Here is a 19,937-nt window from a genome sequence, read left to right on the forward strand (position 1 = left end):
ATGCTATACTTCATGCCAAAAATGCAAAACCTCAAAGTCGTTCAAGCATATAATTCCTTCTGTGTTTTAATTTTTACATTTTACGTTTGGGTTAGTGATCATTTGGATCCCTAGATCATCCATTTAATATTAGTATAATATTTGAAAAAGTTTCTTAACTGTTTAAAAAAATTTAAATAAATTTTTATTTCTTTATTACATTATTATATTTTTATTTTAAATCAAATAAATTTTTATGATTAATAATTGACTAATTACAATTAATTAAAAAATCAATTATCAATTTATGCTTACGTTATGTTGATGTATAGTGTAAAAATATTATATATCACGTCAATATATTACGTCAACATCTATTATAATATGTCAATATATCATATTAATGTTATATAACATAAAATGATTGTAAGAGAGCTCCCCACCGTAACCATTGAAACATTAAATGCGGCTGTCAATTTTTACAAAGAGTTTTGTACAGCGAAAAGTGTAATGCAACATTACAATAAAATGAACATACATTAATTACACCAAAAGCCAATTATTCAATAGCTTCCACCCCTATGGTTTGACACCACAAACGACTCACAAGCCAATGGATACAGAAAAAGTATTTTTTCAAACTTCAATAGTAAAGCAGTACAATATGCTACATGGGAAGAGTAATTAAGTACTTTAGTTTCTTTTGCTGTTTTGCTTCTCAGCTTCGTTTGAGAGCAAAAGCGGAGAGCACGATTATGACCATGAGGATGGCTCCTGCTATGAAGGAACCCACCACAGCTCCACTTACACTCCGGCAAAAGTCTCCAAACTGCTGGCAAATAGCAAGCCAATTTGTGTTGGGGTTTCCATAATGAGCCAAATACACAATAGAAGCAGAAGCTGAAGCTGAAGCTATAGTTAGACCCGCCATCACCTGCAACGATTAATCCAGGAATGTTTTTATATATTACAGTAACTGCTCTACATGCAAAAGCAAGAGATTTTGGAGATAAAAGATATAAATAGCTATAGTTTACTGTATCAAAGATGACAAGGAGGAGCCTTGGCGCTGTTGCATAAGGACGAATGATGCAGATAATGGAGAATGGCAAGGAGAGGAGAAGATACCCCGCAACTATTGCATTCGCTATCACGAAAAACCTGCATAAATTAATTAAGCAATACATCAGATAAAGTAATGTTCTTTGATTACTATATATATATAGGCCAAATGAAAACGCACTGAAAAGCTGGAATATCGTTATATTGAGCCTGGAACTGTAAGAACTGTGTGAAAAAAGGGAGAGTCTCAGCGGTAGTCCCCATGGTGGCAGTGGCACCTAAGGCAGCTCCAATGGCACAGAGCCTTAACAGGAAGTCACAAATGGCAATGCCTTTTTTTAATCCTCCTTTTGGTTGTTCCACAGCTTTTGTTGAAGAGACTACTACGGGGGCTTTTCCTTTACCGTTGGCCTTTGTCCCCGGAATAATGTTGATTGCTGTCTCTCCACTCCTGTCTGTCTCCATTAGGATAAGCTTGTAGAGATTACAGGTGAGGAATGAGAATCAGGGAGATGTTTCCTGGAAGACCAAAAAGGAAGATTGGATATGGATAGACCTAACAAGATACTGTGTTATATAGGAGATCAAAGTAAAGGACAAAAAAAATAATTGGTGGGTTAGATATCTTGGATTCATTAATTTGATTTCATTTTAAATGTACGATGGAGTTGTTGCCAGGTTTAACTTGCTCCACTTCCAATAAATTCATTCGAAAATGTTAAGGAAAACTTAGTCCAGTGGTATCACATTTTCATATTTGGTATAAAATATTATTACGAGAATGTTACCATTTTTGTCTTCTCACTTTAGCTCTAACTTATCATTTATACATATTTATAATTTCTTTTTCTTTTTCATTATTTACATTCATAATGATTAGCACTACCAGTTAAGAGGAAATTAATTGTAAAAAATAAAATAATATTACTATGTACTACTTCTATTACCAAAATCATTTGCTATTCATTTAAAAAAAAAAGGAAAAAAAATCAGCCCAAGAAGTTCAATGACAAAAAAATCAGAAAACTATTTGGAAAATGTTTTTTATTATTCTTGTAATAATTTTAGGCATTATTACAAAACAATATATAATTATTATATAGTTCTAGGTACCACCGGACCTAGAACTATAATCTTTCAAAAAAATTATATAGTTCTAGGTATCACTACAAAAAATAAAGTTTAACAACTTCACATATTTCAAAATTTGAATAATTAGTATTCAAATATAATCTAATTTTTGTTATGTTATTATTTATTATTTTAAGAGATAAAATTTGAAAATTTATAAATTTACATTAAAAAGAAAGAAAGTTAATTAAATTTGTATTTTTCATAAATTATAATTATATAAATTAACATTACATTTCTTATAAAGTGCTTCAAAACCAAATACTACAATATGATCTTTTTCAGAATTTTCTCATATATAATAAACATTGTAATATTATTTTCATGGTTATCACCTTCCTATTCACAATGAGGCACCAAACACCATATTCTAGTATCATTATTTTTGCCGAAGGATCTTAGTTGAGACATTAAGCATCAAATGTACCCAATCAGTTTTGAGGGAGTAGTTGTATGACCTAGTGATTCCAAGTGAATGTGTTCAAATGTATTTCATTCCTGAGATCATACATCTGAAAAGAATCACTATAAAACTTGCAGGACCCTCATTCAGTTCCTCAATCAACATGCACTAAGCTAGTCAATTATTATATCATTCCAGTGTTCTTTCCTGAAATCAAAGGTATACGTGAGTAGTCGCTCTTAGTTGTCCAAATCAATCAGTATCTCCTGGCAGAATCTGAGTCACTGTCAAGGTTGAAGGGAATATTGCATCCAATCCACCTTCTATATATTATTAATATCAGAAACTTTTAAATAAAAATTCAATATTTCAAAGTATTTTCTCTAGGTTTTTCTGCATTTACTCCATGATCCCATACTTTCACATTGACACTCGAATACTCGAAACCTATATTAGATCCTACACGTAAACCAACACAATTTCATCACAGGCGATATTAATGTTTCTCAGCAAATTTACAGAAGATTTCTTTACTTTCCAGCTCCTTGAATGAGAACAATTTAATGGTCCACTCAAGGAGATTAATATGTGGAAACTACTGGGATTGTTCTTGAGCAAGCAAAGTCATAATGTAGCTCAAACACCTGCAGACCATTCATCTGGGCTACCCGGCGACTCGACAAAAATGATTTTGAAGTTATCCCATAATGGAACAGTATGAAGGAGTATGAATGTTGTCATGAAGCAGATCTATCAAATTCAACAACCAAAATATAAAGAAACAAACAAACAAAAATTATCAGATAAAAATGGTCCCAGCATTGCTTCATAGTTAACCTGTGATTGTATTCCCTGCCCGTGATAAAGACACCCTTTCATTTGGCAAAGAAAAATGGAAAATGAGAGAAGGAAGAAGAAAAATGAATATAACTACAAGAGAGAGACGTTAGCATCACGTGTGGTCAAATTTCATTATATCAGATCTGTATTTCAGGTGTGTAAATCAAACTCAGTAAAGTTTAATTTACAAAAAAATATATATATATATACTCGAGACAAAACATTTACCAAACCCAGCCTCTAAAAGGTATACAAGTACCGCTGTGAAAAAAGAAGCATGCCCCGCTCTTCATACTTTACAAGCCGCTCTAAATAGCTAAGGCTTTATTCCACGTGTCATATTTGAGAATCCCTGATGGGGAAAGAATGAATTTAAAGCTATGATGCTTAAAGCTGGTGTTTCCTTATGTGCTATTGAACAAACCCAATTTTTGAAGGCTGCAACTTTCAAAGAAGATGAAAATCAACAGTGTGTTTACAACAACAATTATCAACACCTTCATTATGGTCGAACTCTCCACCCACGCTCAGCAAGTGCTTCATGCACCCGATTTGCTGCTTCTGCTGTGTCATTGAGGGGAGGATAGCTCCAGCTTTCTGCAATCTAAAAGACGAACAAAGAAATTAATTCATATAATTAATCCCAAAGGAAATTCATTACTCCATCTATTCCAGTTATAATGGAGGGAACAGAAACTGAATTAGGAATTAGGTTCAGTTCAGCCTGGTGATCAGGTGTAAACATGATTCATCCAGTCTCCTGAAACTGTGTCAAAAGCTAACAGGATGAAACAAAAGGAAATCAAAACGTGCCATTGTATATTTACTTACATCTTCAGAACCTGTAAATGGCCGAACCACTCCTCGTTCCCTCAAGGATTTATGGAAGTCCGATAATTTCCATTTACAACACTCAGCTCCCATAACATAGACAGGTTTCCTGCATGAAACCAATAGTGATTGATAACTTGGTATTTCACTGAATAGAATAAACATCCCAGAAAGTTCAATGTGTTCTAAAACATCAGTCAAGAATGATAAAGTTTTTCTTGGTCATACCCAGTACTGCAAGCCTCACTTATCAGACTGACTGAATCTGCTGTGATGACAAAAGCATCAGCCCAAGCTAAATGCCCCATGTGTGGATTTGGTTCTGAATGTCATCATATTAAGTACCCATTAGAGATGCCCTGTATTTTACTTGTAAATTAAATTGAACCAACTGAATATACCTTGACCATCCCAGATGTCAACTTTTGGATTATCTGCAAGTTCTTTGACAATTACTTTTGATACCTGACGGCAAAATTTGTGGGTTAAAACTACAAAATATTAGTCATCATAGAAGAAAAATAAGAAAGAAATTATGAGTGAAATTGTTATTTATTAAAACCTTTTCAGGTGTCCTACTGGAGAAAGATATTTGGACAGTCCCACAGCTTGTAAGTATACTGAGAAGTGAAGCAGTTAACTGCTTTGCAAGATCTGCACCATATCGACAGTGCCCTGCAAAGGCAGCAGATAAACATACACATATTACATTTAGGCAGAGAGCAAAAAGCAATAACAGATTGAAGAAAAAGAATCTTCATTCCAGTATATAACTACAAAATGCAGATAAAGAGGCCCTGCTCCAAGTCATTTCTTTTCCATAGTCAAAAATAGTACAACCTAAGGAGAGTTTACAAAGTATTGCAACCATATAAAACATTCAGAATCAGGGAGTTGCTTAAATATATATATATATATATATATCAAGTTACAATGGTGTAAAATTAAAAGGTTCTACACACCTTTTATAACTTTTTGAAGGAATAACATTTTAAGAAGCCAACTGTTAGATTTAACAATGATATATTGTTCATCATGCACATAAATTTTAAAGTCAATCTAATATTTATATCACATTGATTGTGAATACCCTCTTTGACAATATACATTAAATGGCAGAAATTTTATATTGTCAAAAAATAGCTATGCATTTTTAATTAATTTGAAATTTTGTATGCATGATCTCTATATATAGAGCATGAAATCTAACAGTGGGATTAACAAAACTGAAATTAGTGGCATGCTCCAAGAATGATATTTATGTACTTGACTCATTAAGAGGTGTCTATATAATATGCATAAGATATGATCAGACAAACCCATTGTCCATATTTATAACATAAAAATGCAGAAGAGTAGCAACCTCCAACCATTGTGGCATGCAGACATCAATAATCAGAGCAAATTCCAGAGGGCTAAATAAAACATCAGAGTCTCAAAGCAAGATAAAAAATTACTTGTAGGCCAGCCAATGTTAACCACCAGTAAGGGCTTAGGCAGAGGTGCAAACTCATCATGCCATGCAGCAGCTGCACTACGGAGTGCAGCAGAATCAATTTGATGTAGAGCTCCCAAAGTGAGTACCTGATGTGAGAAAAAAGTTAAAAACATACCAACCTTTAGTAGTAGACAGAAACTAATAATTTAACCAAAGATGGGGTTCCTAATACCAAGCAAATAAAATTTTGTAATATAGACTCACAATACATACCACATGCCCATCAGGAGGTTCACAAGGGGTAATCCATCTGTGAAGAAACCGAGGAACCTGCTCTTGTGCTTGAGGGGTTAAAGGATAGAAGTCATGACGAGGGGTAATGACCAAATCAAACCTATTCAATTGTGACCTAGGATGTTGTATCTGCAATTTAAAGAAATTGCAAATAATGATGTTTAAATATTCAATTGAATAATGTTATCAAACTCTGGAAACACGCCAAAACAGTTAAATCACAATATGTAACAATTAACGAAAGATTTAACTGATGTTAGACTACAAGACTGAAAGCAACTAAGGATGGCACAAGCACAAAAGAGAGAGAGAAAGATAGGTAGTAGATACTGCATAGATACAAGATAGAACAAGATTTTTGCAAATAAAAATTTATAACTTTTTCAACACGGGGCAGAAGTTTCTTAAGTACTATTCTTTTGAATAATGCAATTTTCAATCTTAATTATTTCTAGTAGGCTCATTCTAAGCTCACAATTATCAACTTTCATGACAAATTGATTATATCACCGTAATGGAGGGGGTGGAAAAAAAATTTTCTTCTCTTTTTAGGGGCATATCCATAAATCAAAAATAAAGCAACTGCTGATACGAAATACAGAATGTGTAAGTTGAAACAAATTTAAGGTCCAATACAAACCTGAATGACAAATACATTCTCAGAGGCTAAACGTTTTATAGAACTTGCAATAGAAATAGTGTCTCTGCCAGACGCAACAACCAACAAAGGACCATCCCTGAAAATTTATCAAATAATTTTCATAAGTACCCAAACAAAATAATCCAACAAAAGATGCCGGATTTTATACTTTAATTTGTTAAACATGCATTGAAATTATTAACAAAATGATAAAATACCACTATCTGTTACCGTTAAGGTGTGAATTCAGGTCCCATGACATTCATCAAAAATATAAGAAAGTATACTAAATTTTAATGTGATCCCACGACTTTAAAGGGTGACTATGCTATCTAAAAACGGAAACAACTCTGCCAGATAGAAATTTTATGTTTCTATACCATTCGATTAAAGCTAGTTAGCCAATACTCTTGCACTATCCATATGAGGAAAAAACTAGGAAAAATCAAAACACAATAAATGCAGGCATATCTTTCATTAAAAACTACCAAGGCTTGATATATAGAAGAATTTTCAATAGCCAAATGTTGAAAAAGAAGTACTTTTCACAAGTTTCACGGGCCATGGTTACAATCTGCTTAACATCAGCTTCTAAAACAGATGCCAAGCCAACACTAACACCACCATTTTCTGAACGTAAAGGCACAAGTTTCTCTCCTCGGGAGTAAATTCGAATCAGCCGGATGAGGTAATCCAACTTTTTGTGAAGACTAACGGGGAGCCAATGAAGCCACTCATTTATTCCTCCTCTTGGCCTCGTAACTCGCTGCGTATCAGTATAACATAAAATTAAAATAAAAAATATTATAAACAACCGAAAATAATGGATTATCAATTAATCATATAGCAGTAATTTAGAGACTAGTTCTAAAATCAACATAAAAGCAAATATTTTTCCAGTAAATATTTGACAAATTTATAGTAATTAATAGCAAGAAAGTAACCCTCCAAATTTAAAGAGCAATGCTATAGCATTCACGTAAGACTAGCAGAATATAAAGTAAAACAAAAAATTGATTCTTTCTTTTTTTTTTTTTTTTTTTGGGGGGGGGGGGGGGGGGGGGCCTTTGAATGGACTTACATAAAGAACATGCTTGCCGGATAACCCGAGAGCTCGGACCAACCCGATACTCTGGTTCTCGGATCCAGGTGAACCGTTTCCAATGACAACGGCGCGTCTAACTACGTTGTACGCACCGCCTTCGAAGATCTCCGGCATGCCCATCGTGGGGCTAGGCGGTTCCGGCAGCCGTATTGGTCTCATGGGATTCTGAGTCAAAAAACCCTAATTCCAAATATTAAGAACAAAATAGGGACGGGAGTGATTGAAGAATAAGAAGAAGAAGAAAAGTAGATGATTGCTTCGTTGGCTGTGGCAACTGCAAGTGTGTTTTTACTAACTTCCTTTTATAATCTAATTTCAATTTTCTTTTTACTTTCTTTTATTTTTTATTAAAGTCTTTTTTTCTCAATAAGGATTAGCAATTTTATATTTTTAAACCTGTATGACTTAAAAATTACGCAATATATAATAATTTGTTTAAAAAATAATTTAATTTAGATTAAAAATATCTAGGTAGAACCCAAAAAATGATTATCTATGGACAAAGATGAGAGAACATAGTCAATATGAACTCAAACTTAATTTTAATTAAATGGTAGAACTTAAGTGAAATCCCCTTTATTAATTATATAAAGTTATTATAAAATTTTAAAAACTTCAAAATTATTAAAAAAATAAATAAAATTTTATTTTTATTACATTCAATTAAAAATATCAAGAATTTTTATTTTGAATCAAATAAACTTAATCATATGATTAAAGATTAATTAATTTTAATTAATCCAATCTTTAGTTTTAAAGATTTATTTATTTAAAATTAAAATATAAGGATTTGATTAATGTAGTAAAAAAATAAAAATTTATTAATTTTTGAGTAAATAATTAATCTTTAACTAAATAAAAAGAATAAGTAAATGGTTTTAAGTTATAATAGCATTAAGCCGTTATGGGTTCTGTTAAAAGAACAAGCAATCGGATTCAAGTAGTTGTTTAGCTGACGTGCTAAAGCGTCATTTTGATAGTCAAAGGTTTCAGTGAGATAGATAAGAAATATATCAAATTATTAACTATAATTCTTATTTTTGTTATTGTTATTATTCGATTACAATCATAAATCGTGTGGAATTATTCAAAATTTTATATGAACAGAAATGCAATAGAAAGAAAATATATGTTGGCAGCTTAATGCCGATGCGTCAATGACCATGAAAGAGGTGCTCATGGGCATTGCTGTAAGGAATGCTACAGCCTAATGGTGGCAAAGACAGCCAAAAAACCTTAATGACCGACCTGATCCGCCATGGAGAGTTAGAAAGACTCTGAAGGGCATTGAAAGAAATTATTTTTGCAACGTTTACAGTTCACATCAGTAACTTATTTTTTACAGAATAATCTCATGAGATAGGGTCGTATTTTGATGCTGCATCTTGATTACTACAACCATTCTTACAAATTTGACTTCATTAAAAGAAGGGAGAAAGAAAGGAAAGAAAGCAAGAAAACAGGAATCAGCAAGACCCTAAACGAAAAACTTGCCATCATTCTTCAATGTTCCGTCACTAAATGGTTTCTAGAGCCAGATTTCCCAACATTCTAACCAGAGGGACAGGGCATTTTGAAACAATATCAAGCCTGGAAGGATTTGAGGCATGTCCAAACAAAGAGGCGCTAAGCCAAGCAAGTTCCGTAAGAGAGAGCCTTGAGGAGAGGAACCCATGCCAAAAGTAAGGATCCAGATCAAAGAAAGCTTGAAAGAAACCCCTAGTTCCCTTCAAGTCAAGCTTCAATAGAGTTTCCATACCAAAACAGCAATATTCTCTTGTACATCTCCTCTCGATTGGCCACAATCCATTCCATACTTTGTGATAAAGTGGCCTTCCTCTAATCATTCTTGTTGAACCAAGACATTCTGCAATCGCTTCAGCCACGACCGGGGCTAAAGCCATTGTCCGAGCCACCATGTACCCCGTTGAGGGATGGACTACCCCAGAAATCCCACCTATAGCCATCACATTTTGAGGGATTCTAGGGAGAGGACCACCCATTGGAATCAAACACTTTTCATCTTCTATCACTGTCTTAACTCTAATTCCTAGATGTCTTAGCCTTGCTACCATCCTTTTCTTAATCTCCATATAAGATAGCACCGGCCGACTAACCAGAGATGTCTCTTCCAAAAATATTAAGCTTGAATCAAATGGCATTGCATATAGAAAAGTTGGAATTTTTGAATTGTTAGCTCGTAAATAAGGTTCATTTCCCAAATGGGAATCTCTCCAATCCATGAGGACCATCTTATCCAAATCGAAAGGATGACTATCAACTTCAGCTAAAATACCATGAGCAATCTGATATCCATGGTTCCTAGGCTTATCATACTCTATAAAACTGCTAGCAAACCCACTAGCATCCACAATTAAGCTTGCCTTAAGCTCACTACCATCATCACACTCAATAGCCGACTCAAACTCCTCATGTTTCACTTTCCAAACCTTAGCTTTATGGAATTTAACTGAATTGGAGACGCAATTCTCCAATAACTTTGTCTTCAGTTTCTTCCTACAGACCCTACCGTAAGGCCGGTCTAAATACTTGGTCATGTTATCGTCAATATAGACACAAGTCATAGGCCATGTTTTGTCCAGACAATCCCCAAGCCCCAAGCTCTCAAACTCATCAACCCAGACACCATAATTGTTAGGCCACATCGAAAGTGGTGAAGGATCAATACAACATACCTTGATTCCATAGCGAGACACTTGCTCGGCAAGCCGGAGACCACCTGGGCCAGTGCCAATAATGATGACATCAAAGCAAGGCCGATCAGAAGGGTTAAACCAAGTAAGATCAAAATCTAAGCACTTGGGTTTCGTCTCTGGTTTTAGGTCGAGGAAGCTACCAAACTTGCTGCTGTTGATTCCATGATGAGCCCTTCTTGATGTTCTTAAATGGGGTTTTGCAGAAGGAAATGAAGCAGTGGGTGAAGGGAAGAGTAGATGATCCTTCCTGGTTGCAAAAGGTGATGAAAATGGCCTAACAAGGGTTCCCATGAGTTGGAGGAAAAGGCAAGAGGAGAAGTCTTTCTACCAAGGATGCGAAGAACACTGTTATTGATGGAAAACGGAGATAGGAGATACAGACACAGAGAAATCCGGGAAAATCAAGGATTAAAAGATGCTTTGTTTCTACCAGCTTTTGTCGCAATATTTAAACAAAACGTTGCACTTGTACACTATAAATTAATGGAAATTGACTGATTGTGACATTCCATTATCAAAAACTGTAACTTAAGTCCACCCAAACACCGAAGATCACTTACCTGATTGCTTCTTGGTGGGGGTTTGAGTTGGTGGCATTTTGACAGAAATTAGGCTCTGTTCATGCTAGCTCTGTTGCTTTGGACTCATAATAAAGATGAATGGCACCTACACATGCTTGCTGGGTTAAACTTCTCGGCATATGGGTTAGAAAAGCAGGAAATGCAATTCTTTAATGGTTGAGTTAGGCAAGTAGGACCCAGCCACTGCCCACTGCTGCTTTCTTTTCTCTACTAGCTTTCCTAGCTTCGGAACGTTTCTGGGACTGCAATTAACTGGCCTTTTTGTGGACTGAGGACATTAAATTTTACGGGGCAAACCTTTTCAATCTCGAATCTCCATTCCTCCATCATGCTCACGTTTTCAACAATGTTTTTCTTTTCAAGCCACATGGAGATTGGATAAAAATCACTGATGACCATGGAAATTCCAAAAAAAAAAAAAAGCTTTACTTTTGCTAGTGAATGAATGGGATTTGCAGTCATAAACTTGTGATTGGCTGGAGGAACAAATGAATGAATATACATCTTAAATAGTTAAGACTTGAGACTGCGTCTGCAAGTGACCACCTCATACCTAACACTGTTGCAAATTGCAATGCGCACATTAAATAGTACGGTTGCTTAGTTTTCAATCACTCCATCTATGTGCCCAGCCCGTCCCTTGCCACACCTCAATAGGCTCGGAGTAGGTCGCCACACAAATAATTTTTTCTTTTTACTTATTAGAGCTCACATAAATTATTCCAATTGATCCAAATAGTCAAACCTCATAAATCTTATTAACAACTTTTCTTTTGAGGTTAAATAGATGATTAGCAGTATGTCAGCGAAAGATTAGGCATTACGCTCGTTTCCAACCTTGCTTAAATCCCATGAAATAAAAAATATCGACAGCTATAAATAGCACGAGATTCTTCCTAGACCTATAATAAATAAAATCTGTATATCCACTTTTGCCCTTTTAGCCATTAGTCAGAACTGGTTTACTTGATATCTTACCAAGGAGAACAAGACCATCAAGCTTCGCATGAATAATCACATCATCTACTTTTACAAGTTAGCACTTCATAACATCCATATCACATGTTTCCTGTAACCATTAGATATTACTACCATCTTAAAACCTAGTCACCAACATAAAACAAAAAGAACAGAAAATTTGACCCGATTTTTAGTACCTACCTGCATTTCTACTAGCTATAATGCACCACATGTTCTGCAACTGCAAGTCAAAGAGAGAAAGGTCAACATTTACCAAGAACTAAAACAATTAAAGAGAGAGAGAGAGACAGAGGCGCAAACGAGAAAGGAAAATATAAATACACCAGAACTAAAATGATTGAACAGATGCTTATGAGAAGAAGCAGACAATGTTACGAAGTTACAGCAAGCAGTTATCATCAAACCTCAAAAATAAATATAATGGATACTAAATCCATGCATTTACAGAATACAAAGATGACCTGCAACAATGGAATGGCAACTCATTCTTCCAAGACAAATATCTAGGTGAGGCGCAGCAACAGCTGTGAAACATACAGGTCTTTCTGGAACCGTGAGCAGCATAGACACCCTGTTTCAAAATACACCTCAAAACCTTGAATTGGAAAGCAAGGAGCCTCCTCAGGGACAAACTTGGACAAATACTCTTCAAGATAAATGCATACCCCTCTTCAGAAATTTATACCAGTAAGACTGCCACTCAGGATCGGCATGAAGGTAGAGTGATGCCTCCACAGCAAGCAGCGATTATTATGTAAAGTAACAGAACAATCAAGCATGTCAACAGTGCCCTGTACACATAGATGTATAAGTATCTTATGTGGCATTGAACGTGCACTTACGATGTGAGCCATTACAACTCTTAACATCAAATTAGGATGGTTCATGTAGTTAATTTGAGATGTTGGGATGATTTCAGTTCACATGCATGGATGATAAGATCACTAGCTAACACTGCAATCTGACAAATTTTTCACATAAGTAGGCTAAGAAATGGACAAAATCAGTGACAACTCCACTGACGTTGTTCAAAAAAATATCTTCATAGATAATCAAAGATCAATGCAATGTTTTCCTCAATTTTTCCAACTCCTTTTATTAGTGGGCTTTGTACACAATACATGCATTAATAGTATGGAAAGCCATCATTCATATTTCTGCTCCAAGATTATAGATGATAGAAGATTCATAAATTGGCTATTTGTTTATATTTCCATAAATATAATAAGTGACAAAAAGAATTTGAATGTACTCACAAGAGTTTGGCATTTTTCATCCAAAGAGCTCGACGAAGGCGTTTAGACTGTTTCTTGAAGTGAAATGCACCATCTTGCATTGTCGCCGTTTTGTCAACAAGAAGCTCAATTCTATCACCTCTCTCTAGTATTTTCTCGATGTTTTCCACCATAATTGTACGTATCTGAAAATTAAATAACCACCACAAATTCAGGGTACAGTAATCACTTGATATGCTGCCATTGAATTAATAACAATGATGTAAATACAGATAACAAGAAGCACAAACATTTTATTAAGAGATGCTGAGCAATCCACATGTTTTCTCCTTAAAAACTAGCTAATAATAGTGAGATCACTAGTATATTCTTTGTAAAGTTGAAAAACCTCTACATTCCATCAGAGCTACAGATTTGAATTTTCAAGACATTACATGCTGACAACTATTGCCTAGGGCTACGAAGTGCTCAGTCAAAAATAGGAAGGTATTTGACTTAGCATGAAGAGTAAGTCAATTTGCAACATAAAGCACCCATCAGCACATCATGACACGCCCAAGATAAAAAAAATATAAAATGAAATTCAACAGATGAACAGAAAATGAAGTTCTAGCCAATGTAAGATACTTGCCTCACCCACTTCACCTCTAACACGATTGAGGGTATCTGCACTAGGATTACTGGAGAAAAACTCCATTTGTTGATGCAACACCCGTGAGAACTCATCATTCATTGCATATGCTGGTGCATAATGAGCCACTCTGCCATAGTTTTTCATGAACCTCATGTGAATATCCTCCAAGTATGAAAATGGAATTCTCCCTGCACAAAATAATGAATAGGGACTTGTAAAGATTGTTGTCTCTTTCTTTACATTTTAGAAAAAGGAAAATTAAGCAATCCATCAAGGAGACAAAGCTGCATACAAATGAATATCCATGAAAAATTAAGCACCAACAGTTAAGTAATCCAGAGTAATGAAACTGCTCACAAGCTTAAGGTATAAAAACAAGATACGGTAACTATTAGACATAAATATAATGAAACAAAAATAACATAGAATAACATACTACATTATATCTCAGTTGTCGAGAAAAAGACATAAAAGTGCTCAAACAACAGCAAACAAAAAAGAACGCAGACAATTTTCAAAAAGGAACATAGATTGTTTAAAGTTTGATATTCCAATATTAGCCTCAAATGGAAACTGTCAACTATGTTAGTTTGATATTCCAATATTAGCCTCAAATGGAAACTGTCAACTATGTTAAATGCATCTAATGGGAAACCTAAGGTGTTGGAAATGAATACATGAGAGGATAGAAGAATAAGTTTAGTAATTTAACATAGGACACAACCAGTGTGAGACTAAAATCTGCAAAAGTTAAAACTTTAAGGTAGCTAGAAACTAACTTCTACTCTTTAACTCATTTTGTTAAATTCAAGTGAAAATCATGATGGCTTACCTACTAATAAAGCAACAAAGAATTAACACTCATGCAGATGAATTTGCTAAAAAATATACCCTTGAGTTTTCCTAAATCCTAGGCAATATTCTAAAATCAATGCTAAATTAAATGAAAAATGGCTTGGTAATTCTTCAATGAAGTAACACATCAACACTGCAAAAGAACATAAAATCAAGCAAAAATTTCAAGTCACAGACTTCGAATGAATCAAATATTAAAAACTTACGGAAAGAATCCAAAATCTCGTTCACTACTTCAATCATCAACCTAATAATATAAACTCGTAACAAAGCTCGAAAAAAGTAGAATTTCCAAAATAATATAAAAAGAAATGTGAAATGAAGCGAAAGAAGCGTACTTCCAAAAGTATCGTTGGCCATACAGAGGAAACTCAGGCCATCGGATCTGAGTATATGAAAGATATACCGATCCTGGGAGAAGCAGAGTCTCGAATCGGCCTCCCCCGGAAGTTTCTCGAGGATACGCCGTGCCACCGCCCCGGTGTTCCCGGTCACAGCGCTGAACTCCGCCAGAACCACCGTGCCTCTAGCCACCACCGCGTAAAGAATCGCCATCAAGATTTTTTTTACTAATTATTTAATTTTATTGGCTTCGAAGCTAATTGGATGGCGGAGGCGACATCGAAGAGCGATGTGGCGATGTGTTTGGGATGGAAGATTTTTGGGGGCTAGCTTTCAACTTTGCTTGGGAGTAGAGCCAAACAGGGAATTTTGCTTACCGGAAAGTCCACGGCCGTTTTTGGGGTTCGTGCGATGTTTGTAATGGTGCAGTATTACTTTATTTTTTTTTTATTGAAATATAAATTTTTATTGTATTTTTTCAATGATTGATTTAGTGGTAGTTTTCTTTTTTCTTTAGTTTTATTACACTACATTATTTGATTTCTGCTACTGTATTAAAAAAATGAACCTAAATTCTTGTTTAATTAACTATAAAACAATTAAGTTAAAATTGATTTTACATTATAATCATTTTCTTATTTTCAATCAACTATGGTTTTTCTTTATAACTTTTGATTTTTATTCATTTAAACTTTTACAAAAATAAAAAACTATAATCAAGTACAAATGAGTCGATTTATTGAATTTATGGTGCTGTAATTTTAATTATTAAATTGTTTCATATAAAAAGTATTTTTCATGATAATGAAAGAAATACTAAAAATTTTCTTACTAGGAAAGCAATTAAGTACATGATTTTGTTCATATTCGAAAAAATTGAAAAGGATAATAATGTACTGATTTAACATATTTAGATACTTATTTCGAAAATCATTTAATAAGAGCTCTATGGGCTGTATTAAATTCCAACGGCTTTGGGCCCAATGATGCTGGCCGATGGCTTGTTTGAGTTTATTTGCTCCTATCAATCATTGATATAGATAAATAAAAAAATATAATTTCTTGTTTTACAAATTTAATTTTTTTTTAAAAAAATTGAAATAAGATTCTAAATTGATGGATAATGTTCATAAAATACACAATTAGTTATAAGAAGAAAAAAAAAAAGGGTTCACTTTCCACCAAATTAGAACAATTTTTACAACTTAAGATGGACCAAAAAAGAAATAGTTACATTAGGAGGGAAGCAAAAACACAAAGGGTCATATAGTTATAGAAGGTAATGCTATATTTTCACTAGTATTTACACACAAACATTTCACCTTTTCTACCTTACAAGTTACGACAAAGGGGAACTCAAAAACCCATTGTTATTCCCAAAATGACCTTCCTTGCTCATTGAAAAACTTGGATTGATCCATTAGTTCAATGCTTGAGTGGTCACCCATTGTTCCAACCCCGTTTTGATTGGTGATGTCATCCGCCATTGTAATATCATGTATGCTAGACCTTTTCTTATCCTTTTTAGTAATCGAGTTTAAGCGAAGGAAATACTTTTGGGCATGGCTTGCTACTTGAGTTGGCGTCCTTGATACGACCGCGTTTCTTGAAATGCTCCTCCAATCCCCTTTCCCGTATTTTTGTAATCCAATCAGAAAAAGTCTACATGAACCAATCAAACAAAAAAAAAAAAACAATTAGTCTCTCTTAATGTCGTTAATTAAAATTTTAATGAAATGAAATTTATAATAGTGAATAAAAACTATTTAAATTTTTTTTTAAAATACAGTTGGCTAACACCAACCTGTGTTCTTCTTCAGTCCAAGGAACGCCTTTCCTTCTCTCGCTTTCCCTGTCCTTTTTCCATCCAACCCAACCCTGACTACCGCCTGACTCGTTCACCCAACTCGCCGATTCCAACTCACCCTCGTAACTCGGCATCTGAACTCGCCCTGACTCAATCTCCATAACGTCATGCTCCAAATCCGCGTAATGTTTCCTAACCTCCATTGCAGACTTCCCAGGAAGTTGGGCAGCGATTTTTTCCCACCGGTCGGGCGAATCCTCGGGGAACATAATCAAAGCTCTCTCGAACAGCTTGTCCTGATGCCAAGACCAGGACGACGGGGAATCGTTGTTGCTTCGGATCATGACCAAGCTAAGCTGTCTTCAGTCTGGTTTGGTTTAATTTCAAAAAAGGTGAGGCTGCTGGGTGTTTTATAAGACGGGACCTTCGTTATTTTTTGTTTTTAGTTTTGGATTACGTAACTTTCGGCAATCTCTGACTCGAAGGACTTGGATGAGATCATGTTAAACACGTTGTCGTGGTGTGCCACTATTTTTATTTCGCCTTATAACCAGATGTCGGTGGGAATCACTTTTTAATTAAGCTTCTCTTTTTGTTTCAACTGCTTTTAATCAGACTGTTTCAGGTTCTGTTTGTTCGGAGACAGAAATGGCGGAAAGTTAGAAAATGTTTTTAGCTTTTTTGATCAAATTAATAACCACTCTAGCAAGTGGTTTTCTTTACTAATTAACCCCAAACCCCTTGATTACATTAGAAAGACAGTATCTTCTTTTCACTTTCAAAAGCACTTGTCCTACCAATTGAGTGCCACTCAAACGTATCTCAGGCTGCAAATTCTGATTTATGGTTAACTTTTTATAAAGTTTCATGGACTTTAACGTCCGCGTAAGCCTCGTGTTAGGGAATCTAGTGGGCAGTGATAATTTTTTACCCTATTCATGAATAAGAAGATAAGGTCCCCAAAAAGAAAAGGATTTTATAGTAAATATCTTTGGTGTGCATGGAATATTCTAGGCGGCCATGAAACATTAAATTACGAATGTCTCTGTTGATCACCCTCCCTCCCCCCCAAAACAAAAGTCGTTGTCAGAAAATTTTTTGAAGTTGTAAGATACTGTTTTCCTTGTTGTAAAATACGACTTAATTAGTTGTAAGTCTTAGCCATCTTTAGACTCTTATCTCTACTAGTTTGTACGTTAAATTGCTGCGAAAGGAAGAGATTCTAGATTCAATCTTATCGGTTTAAGGATTATGGAGACAAATGAAGAGATCTAGTTGTTTGAATGATCTTCTTTCAGTGCCTTTTTTTTTAAAAAATTCTCCTATATTTCCATTCTAATGCGTCTCTTTGGTCCCCTTTTCATTACAAATTCAGCGTATTATAAAATTAAGTACTCTTTGCTCTTGATGATCACTCAAGCTCAACTTGCAGTTGGGATAAGCTCTTTCTCACCGTGAAGTTAGCACTTCATTACTGGCTGCGCCCACCGCTTATTGCTTAATCTATCATCAATTAACTTAAAATCAGCTACATACTCATTTGGTGGCAAAATTTGATACGGAAAGGAATTTTTTTAAAATTATCAAACGATACTGTAGACATTTCACATAGAAATTGGAATTGGTTTTTGCAACTTTAATAACATATTTAGTTGGGGGAATGGCTACCTAAGGAATAAATGCTCCTTTGTTTGGTTTTCTATACTCCAAGGAATAGTGTTGGTATTAAATATTCTTTGATTTTAACTTATTTTAGGGAATAACCATTCTAGAGGAACGGCTATTCCTTTGAACATTGGGAACCAAACGTCTTTTAAAAGTTTGAAAAATTACATAATATTTTAAATTTAAAAATTGATTAAAGTTATTAATATGTGAATCATAATAATATTTAAATTATAAATAAAATATTAATATTTTAAAAATATTATGTTTAAATTATAAATAAAATATTAATATTTAAATTATCAATTATTAATATTATTATAAAAAAGAAAAAAGAAAAAAGTTTAAAATTTTAATTATATATTATAAAAATTAACATAAAATTATCTATATTTTAATCATAATAATATTTCAATTGTAAATAAAATGTTAATGATTAAATTATATATAAAATATTAATATTTAAATTATCAATTATTAATATTATTATAAAAAGAAAAAAGTTTAAATTTTTAATAATATATTATAAGATTATATTATAAAATTAAAAATTAATTAAAATTATTAATATTTTAATCATAATATTATTTAAATTATAAATAAAATGTTAATATTTAAATGATCAAGTATTAATATTTTCAATTAATTATAAATTATAAATATTTAAAAATAAAATAAAATAACAATAAATAATCATAATAACATTTAAATTATAAATTACATATTAATATTTTAAAATATTAATTACTGAAATATAAATAAAATATTAATATTTAATTACAAATTATTAATATTTTAAATAAATTTTAAAATAATAATATTTAAAAATAAAAATAAATAATCATAATAACATTTTAAATTATAAATAAAATATTAATGATTAAAATATTAATAAAATATTAATATTTAAATAATCAATTATTAATAATTTATAAAATATAATTATTAATATTTTAAAAATAATATAAAATAAAAATAAATAATCATATATATAGTAAATGGTATTTTATCTTTTTATACTCTATTTCTTTCTTATTTCAAAAATATTTTTACCTATCAAACACCGCAATAAGTTATAATAACTATCCTTACCATATTTCATTCGTCGTACCAAATCACATTATAACTAATATATTCTATTTCCACATAATAGCTATTATATTGTATACCTATCTATTTAGCTAACCAAATATGCAATAAGGGTATTATTGTCTTCTATTTTCAATTTGTTTAGGCATTTTTTATAATTTTATTTGAGGTAGAGAGAGAATTCGAAAAAGAATGATGAGGGATCACCGACAGTGTTGAATCAATCCTTTTATGTGGATTTAACGTCAAAAATAAAAGAAGAAAGGAGAGAGGTCCATGTAAGTAAGATTAAAACTCGTTCAGGTAGT

The 19,937-nt window shown here is 33.3% G+C and overlaps 5 protein-coding genes across 8 annotated transcripts; all 5 read right to left on the bottom strand.

The window, feature by feature from the left end:
* Positions 1-430: 430 nt before the first annotated feature.
* LOC18590277 (casparian strip membrane protein 2) lies at positions 431-1,572 on the bottom strand. Its single transcript, XM_007015702.3, has 3 exons — positions 1,223-1,572; positions 1,017-1,140; positions 431-913 (listed from the first exon to the last, which is right to left on the bottom strand). Exons 1-3 carry the CDS (start codon positions 1,504-1,506, stop codon positions 698-700), a joined length of 624 nt encoding a protein of 207 aa, XP_007015764.3. The 5' UTR covers positions 1,507-1,572; the 3' UTR covers positions 431-697.
* Positions 1,573-3,521: 1,949 nt separating this feature from the next.
* On the bottom strand, positions 3,522-8,009 carry ELM1 (fission ELM1-like protein (DUF1022)). The gene is made up of 10 exons (XM_007015703.3): positions 7,700-8,009; positions 7,161-7,384; positions 6,619-6,715; positions 5,958-6,107; positions 5,704-5,830; positions 4,809-4,921; positions 4,648-4,711; positions 4,475-4,568; positions 4,247-4,355; positions 3,522-4,019 (listed from the first exon to the last, which is right to left on the bottom strand). Exons 1-10 carry the CDS (start codon positions 7,880-7,882, stop codon positions 3,918-3,920), a joined length of 1,263 nt encoding a protein of 420 aa, XP_007015765.1. The 5' UTR covers positions 7,883-8,009; the 3' UTR covers positions 3,522-3,917.
* Positions 8,010-9,124: 1,115 nt separating this feature from the next.
* On the bottom strand, positions 9,125-11,160 carry LOC18590279 (capsanthin/capsorubin synthase, chromoplastic-like). Its single transcript, XM_088809840.1, has one exon. The coding sequence runs from the start codon at positions 10,729-10,731 to the stop codon at positions 9,241-9,243; it is 1,491 nt and encodes a 496-aa protein (XP_088665966.1). The 5' UTR covers positions 10,732-11,160; the 3' UTR covers positions 9,125-9,240.
* Positions 11,161-12,022: 862 nt separating this feature from the next.
* Positions 12,023-15,503, bottom strand: VAMP714 (vesicle-associated membrane protein 714). Of its 4 annotated transcripts, XR_001929492.2 has the most exons (6): positions 15,065-15,503; positions 13,869-14,059; positions 13,259-13,422; positions 12,464-12,793; positions 12,183-12,222; positions 12,023-12,090 (listed from the first exon to the last, which is right to left on the bottom strand). XR_001929492.2 is itself a non-coding variant. In XM_007015706.3 (5 exons), the coding sequence occupies exons 1-4, from the start codon at positions 15,279-15,281 to the stop codon at positions 12,703-12,705; spliced, it is 663 nt and encodes a 220-aa protein (XP_007015768.1). In that variant the 5' UTR covers positions 15,282-15,503; the 3' UTR covers positions 12,332-12,573; positions 12,668-12,702. The 4 variants fall into 4 exon arrangements, 2 of the variants coding, with proteins under 2 accessions (XP_007015768.1, XP_007015769.1); XR_001929491.2 differs by having other exon boundaries at positions 12,023-12,222; XM_007015706.3 differs by lacking the exons at positions 12,023-12,090; positions 12,183-12,222 and having other exon boundaries at positions 12,332-12,573; positions 12,668-12,793.
* A 724-nt stretch (positions 15,504-16,227) lies between these two features.
* Positions 16,228-17,330, bottom strand: LOC18590281 (transcription factor SRM1-like). Its single transcript, XM_007015708.3, has 2 exons — positions 16,873-17,330; positions 16,228-16,730 (listed from the first exon to the last, which is right to left on the bottom strand). Exons 1-2 carry the CDS (start codon positions 17,217-17,219, stop codon positions 16,439-16,441), a joined length of 639 nt encoding a protein of 212 aa, XP_007015770.3. The 5' UTR covers positions 17,220-17,330; the 3' UTR covers positions 16,228-16,438.
* Between the last annotated feature and the right edge of the window lie 2,607 nt (positions 17,331-19,937).

This window comes from Theobroma cacao, chromosome 9, assembly GCF_053813885.1.
Source record: "Theobroma cacao isolate CCN51 chromosome 9, ASM5381388v1, whole genome shotgun sequence".
Classification (NCBI taxonomy): Eukaryota; Viridiplantae; Streptophyta; class Magnoliopsida; order Malvales; family Malvaceae; genus Theobroma; species Theobroma cacao.

What these genes read in the sequence shown, in the direction of transcription:
- LOC18590277 (XM_007015702.3), bottom strand. Translation starts at nt 1,506, where the DNA reads ATGGAGACAGACAGGAGTGGAGAGACAGCAATCAACATTATTCCGGGG. An exon ending in AACGATATTCCAGCTTTTCA is followed by an intron (nt 1,141 to 1,222) that starts GTGCGTTTTCAT and finishes TAATTTATGCAG; the next exon opens with GTTTTTCGTGATAGCGAATG. An exon ending in TCCTTGTCATCTTTGATACA is followed by an intron (nt 914 to 1,016) that starts GTAAACTATAGC and finishes TAATCGTTGCAG; the next exon opens with GTGATGGCGGGTCTAACTAT.
- ELM1 (XM_007015703.3), bottom strand. Translation starts at nt 7,882, where the DNA reads ATGAGACCAATACGGCTGCCGGAACCGCCTAGCCCCACGATGGGCATG. An exon ending in AGAATGTATTTGTCATTCAG is followed by an intron (nt 6,108 to 6,618) that starts GTTTGTATTGGA and finishes TTTAAATTGCAG; the next exon opens with ATACAACATCCTAGGTCACA. An exon ending in TAACATTGGCTGGCCTACAA is followed by an intron (nt 4,922 to 5,703) that starts GTAATTTTTTAT and finishes CTGCCTTTGCAG; the next exon opens with GGCACTGTCGATATGGTGCA.
- LOC18590279 (XM_088809840.1), bottom strand. Translation starts at nt 10,731, where the DNA reads ATGGGAACCCTTGTTAGGCCATTTTCATCACCTTTTGCAACCAGGAAG.
- VAMP714 (XM_007015706.3), bottom strand. Translation starts at nt 15,281, where the DNA reads ATGGCGATTCTTTACGCGGTGGTGGCTAGAGGCACGGTGGTTCTGGCG. An exon ending in GGCCAACGATACTTTTGGAA is followed by an intron (nt 14,060 to 15,064) that starts GTACGCTTCTTT and finishes TATTTTGTGCAG; the next exon opens with GGAGAATTCCATTTTCATAC. An exon ending in ATGAAAAATGCCAAACTCTT is followed by an intron (nt 12,794 to 13,258) that starts GTGAGTACATTC and finishes CTATGTGTACAG; the next exon opens with GGCACTGTTGACATGCTTGA.
- LOC18590281 (XM_007015708.3), bottom strand. Translation starts at nt 17,219, where the DNA reads ATGATCCGAAGCAACAACGATTCCCCGTCGTCCTGGTCTTGGCATCAG. An exon ending in TGGACTGAAGAAGAACACAG is followed by an intron (nt 16,731 to 16,872) that starts GTTGGTGTTAGC and finishes TGGTTCATGTAG; the next exon opens with ACTTTTTCTGATTGGATTAC.